The 10,953-nt window shown below is 45.2% G+C and overlaps 1 protein-coding gene across 1 annotated transcript in view; it reads left to right on the forward strand.

Moving 5' to 3' along the window:
- The window catches only part of POLR3B (RNA polymerase III subunit B), a 109,707-nt gene extending 99,028 nt beyond the window's left edge, over positions 1 to 10,679 (forward strand). The window contains exons 26-28 of the mRNA XM_024579476.3: positions 1,717 to 1,830; positions 4,580 to 4,753; positions 9,950 to 10,679. Of these exons, the coding sequence (XP_024435244.1) occupies positions 1,717 to 1,830; positions 4,580 to 4,753; positions 9,950 to 10,079 (418 nt within the window). The 3' untranslated portion in view covers positions 10,080 to 10,679. The remainder of the gene's footprint in view (positions 1 to 1,716; positions 1,831 to 4,579; positions 4,754 to 9,949) is intronic.
- The last annotated feature ends 274 nt before the right edge of the window (positions 10,680 to 10,953 follow it).

Below are 10,953 nucleotides of genomic sequence, written 5' to 3' on the forward strand. Positions count from 1 at the left end.
GGGATGGTGACAGAGTTCCATGAATTCAGCCATGAGCAACCAGACTATGGAGGAATAGAATCATTCATTACTGAGCTAGAAAGAAACTCGGTCCAACCACCTTGTTGTACAACTTAGAAAACTGAGCTAAAGGGGTCACGTAATTACCGTATGACACACTGAGACGAGATTAGGGTCTCCTGACACCCTGTTTGTTGTATCTTCCACCCCACTCTGGGTCTTCCAAGAGTCTGGTTGTGCTTAAGCCAGCGGAATGGCCTGGTAGCTGCAAAAGCCCTTGCTAGCGACGCTGAAACTATTACAAGGTATAGCAAGCACGCAGGGACAAACGCACTTATGTGCCTCTCTGCCATGTCTTTTGCTTCCTTTGCTCTTTCTACTCTACATGATGCTTTGGCCCAAATTTCCTTGGCTCAAGACTGGCTGGCATGGCAGGGAGAGCCCTGGATTTGAATCCTCCCGCATCACTCATCAGCTCTTGTTTAACCTTGTGGACCCTCTGTGTCTATTTCTTCATCTTAAAAGTAGAAATGACAATATCTCCCTCCCCAGATTGCTGTATGGATTAAATGGCACATGGTAGATGCTTTATTTCTTGGCAGAAAGGAAGTTCTGGGGCAGTAAAAAAATTGTAAAGTCATCGATCCCCTGGCTACCCTTGCTCCAGACTTAAGAAAAGTTTTCTTCTGCCAGAGCAGTTAAATACTCACTCCTTTTAAACTGTCACTACAGTATTTCTAAAGATTGGTTGAGTGAGCCGTAACAGACGTTTGCTGAGTACCAGTTACCTGCCAGGCAAGGCCATTAGTGACAGGGGAGGCAAAGTGCTTGTCTTGCTGAGTCTGCTGCTTGTGCAGAAGACAGACAATAGTCAGAGAAACAATAAGTATGAGCTGTGATACCGAATGGCGGTAAGTGTTCCGAAGAAAGCGGGACCAGTGTAAGAGTTGCGACAGGGCGTGGGCATAGCGGTGCTGGAGGAGGAGGAGGACTCCTTTAGCTAGGTGATCAGGAAAGTCTCTCTGAGGAAGTGAAGGGTTTGAGCTGTGTGAATACCTGCCGGAAGAATGTTTTAGGCAGAGGAGACAATAAGTGCAAAGGCCCTGAGGCAGGCATGCTAGCTACATTTGAGGAGCAAGGAAGAGGCCCATGTTGCTGGAGTAGAATGAGCAATGGACAAAGGGAATAGTAAATGAGTCAGATAATATTAGACCTTATGGCTGTATACAAAATTTGGGGCGATATAGACTGAGTATAATGGGAAACCATGGGGAATTTAGAGCAAAAGAATGCCCTGCTGTGATGCACATTTTAGAAGGAATCGCTCTGGCTCGTTATGTGAAGAACAGGTTGTTTTGGGAGGAGAGTGGAAGCAGGGAGACCAACTAGACGATTATCTGCAGTTGTCCAGGCAAGGACGGATGCTGGCCTGACCAGAGTGAGCAGTGAAGGGGGCACCGTCCCTTACACACTGTTTCACAAGCTGTTTACGTTTTTTATCTCCTAGTTAAACAATGTCTCTTTTAATGTATCCAGGGCACTTTTATATTTTCATATCTAGCCTCTTCATTTACCACAGACTGAAAATCATTCTCTGGCTCAATCATAAACCCATTCACAGACATAAGGGCGTGCCAGTGCGGAGACCTAGGAAAGGCTATTTGCTGCTAGCCCAAACTTAGTTTCTTAACCCAAAACTCTGACCTTGTTTTCCAGTGAGCCCTTGGAGGCCTACATCTATTTTGGCCCCGTGTACTATCAGAAGCTGAAGCACATGGTGCTGGATAAGATGCACGCCCGGGCGCGGGGGCCACGGGCCGTCCTCACCAGGTAAGAGAAAAGCACTTGCAGGAAGAGTGTGTGAGGCGTCACGTCTACCTTGTGTCTCCCAGGACAGCAATAAGCAGACTCAGTGGAGTTTCCGTTTCCCTGGGATTGCACACTTCAGGGTATTAGGCATCAACAAAAATTGTGTATATCTGATCAGCATGAAAAAGGCACCCAATTAAAAATCACAGGCACAAGAGCAACCCCCCGTAAGTCTTGACAATAGTCTCATAACTACTCATTTACTGCTTTCCAGTTTGCTAATGTGGTCCTGTTCAAACAGTGTCTTCATAAGAGTGTGGATGCCCTTACGCACGTGCACACCTGTATACCTGCACTCCCCCATACGTCCACAGAAGACACATGCACACGTGGTTTGGTAGCCTCGGCTCCGGGTCACATGTGCCCCTTCCCCAGCGTTTCCTGCATTCCAACACCAGTGTCTGTTTGTTGATGAAAGGGTATAATTGTTAGGAACGGGAGTGTACTAAGTTTTATGTGTTCTTAATACCATGTTTTTCGGTTGCAGAAACATAGTGTAAGGCTGTAATTCTCAACTAGGGGTGATTTTGCCTTCCAGGGGATGTTTGACAGTGTCTGAAAACATTTTATGGTGTCACAGTCGGGGGCAGGAGGAGCTCCTGGCATCCAGTGGTGAGGCCAGGAATGCCGCTAAGCATCTTGCAGTGCAGAGGACAACCACCACCTCGAAGAATGACCCAGCTCAGTATGGCCTTACTGCCAAGGCTGAGGAGCCCTGGGCAGGAGGGAACACAGGCCCTGGAGTCAGAGTGGCATAGGCGTGAGCTCATGTCCACCTTGTAGCACTGCCGGGAGCCTCGGACCGGTCACTATGGCTCAGCCTCGGTTTTCCTCACCCGTGAAGGAGAGACAGTAGCGCCCACTACACAGCCTGCTGGTCACGGTCGGGTGTTTGAATACAGACTGCACACAGTGCTGGTCCGTGGGAGACGCTCAGCAAATACCCAGTCCCCTGCCCACTTTCATGGAGCGCTGCTTAGGTGTCACATTGTAGTGGAGGGAGCAGAGGGGAAGGAGCTAGCATTTGGATGCGTGTTTCTTCAAACCAAGGGAGAGGTGTAGATGAATTAACTCCCTGACCGTGTGAAACTGAGCAAATGCACATGCCTGCAGGAATGATAGGCACAGGGGTGCTTAAATTGCAGAAGGGGGAAGAGAAGCTGAGATTCTCAAGACAGCCCCGGCTTTAACAATACGCCTGTCTTTGAGTTAGGTGTACTTTCCCCTGAATGCTGTCCCCTCCAGAGCTTCCATTTCAGTTACAACATCCAAAAACTATTTCAGAGTAATATAAATGTCAAAACAGTTATTTCCTATTTTTTGCTTTGTTGTAGTAAAAAAATTATTACTTTAGTATTACTTTTGTGTATTCCATATGAAGGCAGCCTGGAGTGCATTTGTCTGCAGTCAGTTATCTTGGTGGAGATCCAGGTTTTGAGTTCTGCCCTCGCGTGATCCGGCCACCGTCGCTTGTCCAGCGCCCACAGGCGGAGGCCTGCTTCCCCGTCCCCGGGAGGCTCTGCTCGCAGACAGAAGCACACGCGTGTTGTGCTCAGTTACGACGCTCCCACTACATCGTGTTCACTGAGATCTACTCACAAGTTTTTCCTGTGTAGATTTTCTTTCGACAAATAATGTGCAACTTAAATTGATTTTCCTTTGTAACTATCACCAACAAAAGTTAAAATTTCAGCACAGCTGGCAGTCATGTGTTTACTTTCTTAACTCTTTGGGAAACTGGCAGCAACAACCACAAAGATTGAAAGATGCTATGGAATAAAGTAAACGAGCTTTATGGACCATCCCTGCTGGGCTGCCCACAAGGAGTGTCACCCCAACATGAGCCAGCCAGGGTGTGTGTGTGTGCGCGTCTCATAATTTGTGTCATCGGTACCTTGGTGGGGTTGCCTGTGTTGTTTCAAAATCCCCTCATTTTACCTGCATCTCTGGTACTGGATTCTTAACTCGTTGAAGTATTCTCAAGCCCTGCAGATGCATAAGTCACAGGGAGTTCATTCAGGGGGCCAGTAGCGTCCCAGTTCAGTGCTCCCTCTACGGAGGAATGGAGCATGTTCATACATGAAGGAAGGACCTGAGAGGGACACACAGCTGCGGGTAGGGAGGTGGGTCTCTGGGAAACCTCCCGTCTGGCTCCAGATGATTCCTATCTACTCCAAATTCATAAAAATCCATTTGCTTCTTTCCATGTTTAATTTTTGTAACAGTAAAGCTCCTCCCTGCGGTCCTGGGAATAACTACTGGGGAACTTGGATTTCTTCCACGGCCTGTTCTGCCCGGTTTTTCTACTTTTAAATAACAGAGAACTGAGACATCTCTGAAAATATTCAAAAGACATCCTTCCCTGGTAATAGTGATAGTGATGCTAGTAGTAATGCTAGCACTGGTATTTTATATACTATATATTAATTTATTATATCATTATTTATGTCATTTAAGTAATTGTTATTTTCATTTAATAATAAAAAAAGCAATCAACTTTAGGGTTACATCTCTTCTCATTTAAGGCTCCTTCGGATAGATGGCCTTATATACATTGTACAAATGAGGTTGAGTAGAGTGCTCAAAGTCACTGTCTAATAAGTGATTTGAGTCCAGGTGAGGCCTGCTCCAAAGCTTTGTGCTCTTAGCCAGAATGCGGTGCTTCCCTTTTGTGTAATATAATAACACATTTGTTTAACTTGTTTCAAAGGCAACCCACTGAAGGTCGATCTCGTGATGGTGGTTTGCGTCTTGGAGAAATGGAACGTGACTGTTTAATTGGTTATGGAGCCAGTATGCTTTTACTGGAGCGACTAATGATTTCAAGTGATGCCTTTGAGGTTGATGTCTGCGGGCAGTGTGGACTTCTGGGGTATTCCGGCTGGTAAGTGGATACCATATGTCTTTCACACCACACCTCTTGCCCCTTAAATCACAGCTCAAGAACTGACCCTAGATCACACCTACATATTCTCCAGCCTCCCCCATCCCTGCGTTCCTAGAATGGGGGATTCTAGATGCACATGTTTACTTTGTCTACTTAATGTTCTTCTCTTTACACTGCTAGAATTTAAACTCCCAAGGAGTAAGGATTTTATCCTCTTTTTAATATTTTGTCAAGTGCCTTTTATAACACTGTTTACCTGTAAAAATCCTAGCAGAGTCATTGTTAGGTATTAGAATTATAGTATATTATAAATAGGAACATTTTAAAGAAGATTGTGTTGAATGCCCTAATTTAACCTCAGACCTAAAGAACCAGGTATGTTGCCCCAGATTTTATAGTAAATTGGTGACAGAGCCAGGACCAGAACCTGGTCCCTAAACGCCTTGTCTGCACTCTGTCTGCACGGCAAGCCGCTTTCCACTCGGACGGTGAATTCCACAATGGCAGAGGCCATGTCTGTCTCAGTCTTTCCCTCACAGGCACTTAGTGAGAGTCTACTAGGTGCCAGACTCAGCCCCAGATGAATGGCAGTCCACCAGGTGCTTATCTTCTAGGTCATTCTAAAAATTATTCCGTCTTAATAACCCGGACTTCTCCAGCCTGGGACCTGGAAGATGCATAACAGAAAATAATTGCTAAATGGTACTAACCCTAAATGGTACTAATCTAGAGGATTGCCGGTAGGTAAACCATGTAATTCGTAGTGTATCATTTCTGTGAGAGTTCGGGACACAAAGTCCAGCGTAAATGGTGGTGCTGCGTATTTTTTGTTCTTGTTTGTATAGTTAGAGCACCTTTTCTTCCTCGCAGTGGTTCCACTGTCCCACTAACAACTGCTCTGCTTAGCATTGGTCGCGATCCAGAGCCCTGAAACAGCCCTGCAGACAGGAGGGCCTGCAGTCCCCCAGACTCTACTCACTTTCTTATCAGAGACCAGGTCTACCAGGGTCTGAAGCAGGTGCCGCAAGGATGGGAAACAGCTTCAACTTCCTCATCAACCCTCACTTTCCTTCCCAGAGCCCCTTTCCCTAGGAAGGGGCAGTCCCCAGAGGGATAGAGTTAGGCCCAGATGAGCACTCATTACGGGAGCTTGAGGGTTAGTTACATGGGCCCTCTTTTCTTCATGAGTCCCCCCTCAAAGCCTCCTTACAGAGAAAACCCCAACTTCTTGCCATCTTAAGCTGCCACTTTCTTGGTTGAATAAAGCAAATTAAAAGTCAGAACGAGCGGCCTTCTTAGAACACAGTGTATGTAACTTGCTAGTTAAATGTCAGAATCTCTTAGCCAAAATCAATTATTTGATTATTTTGATGTGGAAAGGTTGATGAGACCTGTGTGTGAAGAAACCATCTCATCTTAAAAACCAACACAGGAGGTAGCCATTTGCCTTTCATGAGGTTACAGAGATAGGGTGACCTTAAACTTGGCTCTTATCAATGACATGGAGGGGGTGCTGTTTCAATTCTGAAATGCACATTGAGTTTGCTTTTTATTGTCCTTTGTAACAACAACAACAAAAAGTATATAATAGGAAGATGCCTGGAACTTAATTCCACTATGCTGAAATCTTCAACTTTGGTACAAATTTATTGCAGAAGGGTCATTTTATTACCAGTAGGGATCATGAAACTTTAAAAATGAATTTCTTTTTCTTCATTCTCCTAAAGGAGACAGGGGCAGGGAGGATGGGGAGAGAGGAAAACAGAAGGGAAGAGGGAAGGAGGGAGAGAGAGAGAGAAAGAAAGAGGAAGGGAGAGAGAGAGAAAAAGGGAGGAAAAGAGAAAGAAAGAAGGGAGAGGAAAAGGCAGGAAGGAGAGAAAAGAAGAAGAGGGAGGGAGAGAGGCAAAAAGAAGGAAAGAGGAAGAGAGGAAAGAAAAGAAGGAAGGGAAAGGGGAAAATGAAAAAAAGAGAAAGAAAGAGGGAGGAGGAGAAGAAGGACAGAAACAGAGAAAAAGAAAAGAAATAGGGAAAGAAGAAAAAGAAGAAAAAGACAAGGAAGGGAGGGAGGAAGGAAAGAAAAAAGAAAAGGGGGGAGAAAGGAAAAGAGGAAAATGAAAGGAAGGGAAAATGGGGGATGGAAAGAGGAAAAAGAAAGGGAGGAAGGAAAAGAGGAAACAAAGAGGGAGGAAAGAAAGAAAGGGAGGAGAAGAAAAAAAGAGATGGGAAGGAAGGAAGGAGGGAAGGAAAGAAGGAAATGAAGAAAGAAAGAAGGAGAGAAAGAAAAGAAAGATCATATTTACTCATGCGCTCTGCAAGCCTTCCCCCCTCCTGCTGAATACTCAGGGAAGCTGAGGTGAGCTGTAATTGATGTCTGCATCATTCTGTTGAAGTCCTATCTTCTTTCCTCCTTCATTTCTGCCTCATTTAGAGATCATCTGATGGCAGTGCCTGATTTTGAAGCTCATGTGTTCAACGTGTATTGTATTTGAAATCCTTTGAAAGGGGACTAAATCAGGTTACACGGTTTAAGGGTCTTTACTGTAATTAAACAGACCTGGATGTACCCTGGGTCTGATTTTGAATGGCCTGTTTCTACCCCTGTTGCCAACAGGAAAAAATCCTCATCCAGGCTGGAAGTCTGGCAGCCTCCTTGCGCTGCTCTCAGGCCGGGGAGCGTAATGATGCTGTCATTCCCCGCGTTACCTGAGGTGCGCGCTGGGCTGTGTGGGAGGGAGCGCCCTGTAAGGAACAGCACAATGGAGGCTGAGTAATTAGAGCAGTTCAGAACCTTGAATCTGGCCTTTCGTCATTGATTTGCACATTAGTAAGGCATTGCTATGGGGATGTTTACAGCGAGACTGCTCCACAGAAGACATGGAAGGCCTAAGTCACAAAAGAGAGGTCCAGAAGGAAAACCGCAGAGAAAAGAAAAGCCCCGTTAGGATAATTAGCTCATAGAGGACATTTTACTGGACAGCCATTCCTCACATGAAGCCACAGCCTCCTCCTCTTGCTGGCTTTGCCCTGAAAAATCAGTTTATTTGATTGTTGTTTGGGTCAAGATTTTTCTTTAGAAATTGTTCAGACACAGGGTAAGGTAATTTATATATATTTTTATTAGTGTGTGTGTATGCATTGGAACAATTTTACCATGCCAGAAATATTTAATAAGGGAGAAGATTAGTGAGCTTTGTGAAACATCACAAGTCAGCACACAGAAGTTTTAAACAGGTTAGCATGGTTTGAATTCACAGGGTAATGACAGGAGAATCAGCAAGAAGTTGCTCCAGTTAAATCTATTTCTCCAATTGAATTAAGGCATGAACGTGATTCCTGAATAGATTGGATCAACCCAGGCACATGAAAAACAATTTCTAAACTGTCATGCATTAAAGAGACTCTTAGGTGATCCGTTAGGAAAAAGTCATGCAGCATGTCTGTATTATTACTGAGGAGAGTCAGACCCTCCGCAGGCTGTGCTGAGCCACCTGCAGCCCCCTGGGAGGGCCCCAGGCCCTGACCGTGCTGGCTCGCCCTGCCCCGTTCTCTCCTCCTCTGGAAGTTTGGGTCGGTGGAGTCGCCACCACACTCAGTTTCTCAGCCCTAGTGCTCTTTTTTTTTGAAATGATAAAAGCTTTATTTTGCTGATTACAAAAATGATCCCTGCTCTTTATAAAATATTCAAAGTTATGAAAAATAGAGTTACATTAATTCCCACCACCCAGAGATGAACACTGTTAATTTTTTAGTCACTTTGGGAGATATCTGTGTTTGCCCATAGTTCTGTGCTGGTTTTTTTAAATCATGAATTCTTTTGAGGTTCTGCTAGCAGCAGGAAAATACAAGTAGGTACCCCAAAAATCCTGTTACGTGAGATTTGGGGGCTTCATGCATTTAGTGACGCCCCTCTGAGAGCCCGCTCGGGACCACGCTGTTTAGCAAACTGCTTTTCCCACCTCACAGAGTGTGCTGCGCGCTTTCACCCTTCAGTAGACGCGGCCGCATCATTGCGTCCGGGGCCACAGTGTCCTCTGCATACGTGTCCTGTTACCAGAGGAGTCTCCGCTCCGGGCTGTTAGAAATATGTGACCGTGAGCATTCTTGTGCACACATCTCTGCCACTTTTGTGATTACTTGAATAATATGCGTGTTTATATGTTTCACACATATCGCCTCACTACCATCCACAACAGCCTTTACTGTTCGCTGAGGAGTCTTCTGCCCGTGCCGGGTTAGCACTGGGTCTTGTAAGCCTTGGCTGCTATTCCTCCTGCACTCGTCTTCTCCTCACCGGGAGGGCCTAGTTTCCTACCAGTTAAGTCTCAGGATTCGTGCTGGGTACCTATTGTCCCAGGTGCCCCAGACCCTTGAGGTGTAAGGGGAGGCCCTGTTTTGGTCTGAAACCTGACAGAATAGTTAGTTCACTTTCTTCCCTGGGGCCCTTCTTCAGCTGTAGCCGTTGAGTGAGACCTAGGGTCAGTTCACTGGCTCTCCTGAAGGACGAGAGAAGAAAACCCTAGCTGGACTAGCGGGCGTACTGGTTAGGGACACGGGCTGTCGTGCAGGTTCAATGGGAATGCGTGCACGCACACAGGGCCCGCACGCTGTAAGTAAAGCAGCTCTGATACTAATAAAGATGCCAACTTCGAAGGGTCCTGGAAAAACAAGTAACATTTGGCTGGACGGCACCTTTCTGTATATAAGTCTCATCTTTCCCAGAAATCCAAGGGTAAATGTTGAGCCTCTCACCTAAACAGTACAGTGTACATAGTAGATGCTTATCACTGAATGGAGACTCAATCTGTTCAAAATCCTTTCAACAATTGAAAGTCTAACTCTGAGGAACTTTTGGGTGGGTCAGATTTCTGGGGCTTATTCAAAACAAGTATATGGGCAGATGTTGTGCATTTCAAGGAGAAACGTCTAGAAGTGTAGTACTAACTAATTAAAAGTACATGTTTTTAAAACTGGAGGTGTGATAACTTGTTTTGGTTTTTTGCTTCTTTGGAGGCTTCTTTTCACTGTGTGGACACATAAGTGCTGTTGGATAATGTGACTGAACACTGAAAAATGGAAAACCAGCTTGGTGGAATGCTGGTAGAATTTGTTAGAGAGAATCCTCACTTCCGACACGTAGGCATTTGTTTATTTCTGAGTTGCTGTCCCTCTAACGCATGCCGACTTGGGTTTCAGGTGCCATTACTGCAAGTCGTCTTGTCACGTGTCTTCCCTCCGTATTCCGTATGCCTGCAAGCTGCTCTTCCAGGAACTGCAGTCTATGAACATTATCCCCAGGTTAAAACTGTCCAAATACAATGAGTGAGGAAGGACGCAAAGGTAATTACTTAAAGAGAACAATCCATGTGTCCGACTCAGCGCAACCTAGAAGGGATTAAGAACCCCTTCTGCTCCTGTGAATAATTGCTTTGAATGTTCTTTTGGAAAAAAACAAAAACTGATGGAGAGGCTTTTCGACACTAGATGACTGACTAAACAACCTTGGCCGGTGAGACTCGGGCCGTGGAAGAGATGCCAGCCATGTGGATTCCGATGCAGTTCCTCGTCTATATGCTGAATTTGAATCACAAGTGGCCGTGACCTAAAATGTTCTGGTATCTTGAAATTTACTCTTTAGAAAAACCTTCCTCCTTGAAAAGAGTGTTTGGGGTTTAATAAAACTCAGGATTTTTATGAAACCTGACGGATATGAAGAATCCATTCGAACTGGCGGGGCCGTCGTCCTGGTGGCTGGTCTGAGCAGCGGGGAAGGAAAGAGCTGTGGGAGCCCGAGGGCGCGCTGGGTGGGGTGGTGGCTTTCTTACCTGTGACTGCGACGTGAATTTCCTTACTGTCGAGCTCTGCCTTTTCACACCCGAACTTGAGAGTTTGAGCTTGGTGATGTATAATAAACATATTTCTACCATCTTAAGCAAGTTTGCCAGTGATGTCACTTTGTCTTATGGACTTAATTGCTACTGTTTTGAATCTCCACGATCATACCACGTACAATAATATTTGTTGAATATATGAAAATAATTGCATGGATGCTTTGTAATTTTTCTGTCCTTCCATTTCTGCCAGGATGTTAGCTTTCCATTTTCGTTTTAATCTGACAGCTTTCTTCACCCATTTCCAATTTGTTCTTAATTGCTCTGCCCTGAAGCCAGATAAATATTTCTGTTAAGGATTATTTATAA

Source organism: Desmodus rotundus, chromosome 3 (assembly GCF_022682495.2).
Source record: "Desmodus rotundus isolate HL8 chromosome 3, HLdesRot8A.1, whole genome shotgun sequence".
Classification (NCBI taxonomy): domain Eukaryota; kingdom Metazoa; phylum Chordata; class Mammalia; order Chiroptera; family Phyllostomidae; genus Desmodus; species Desmodus rotundus.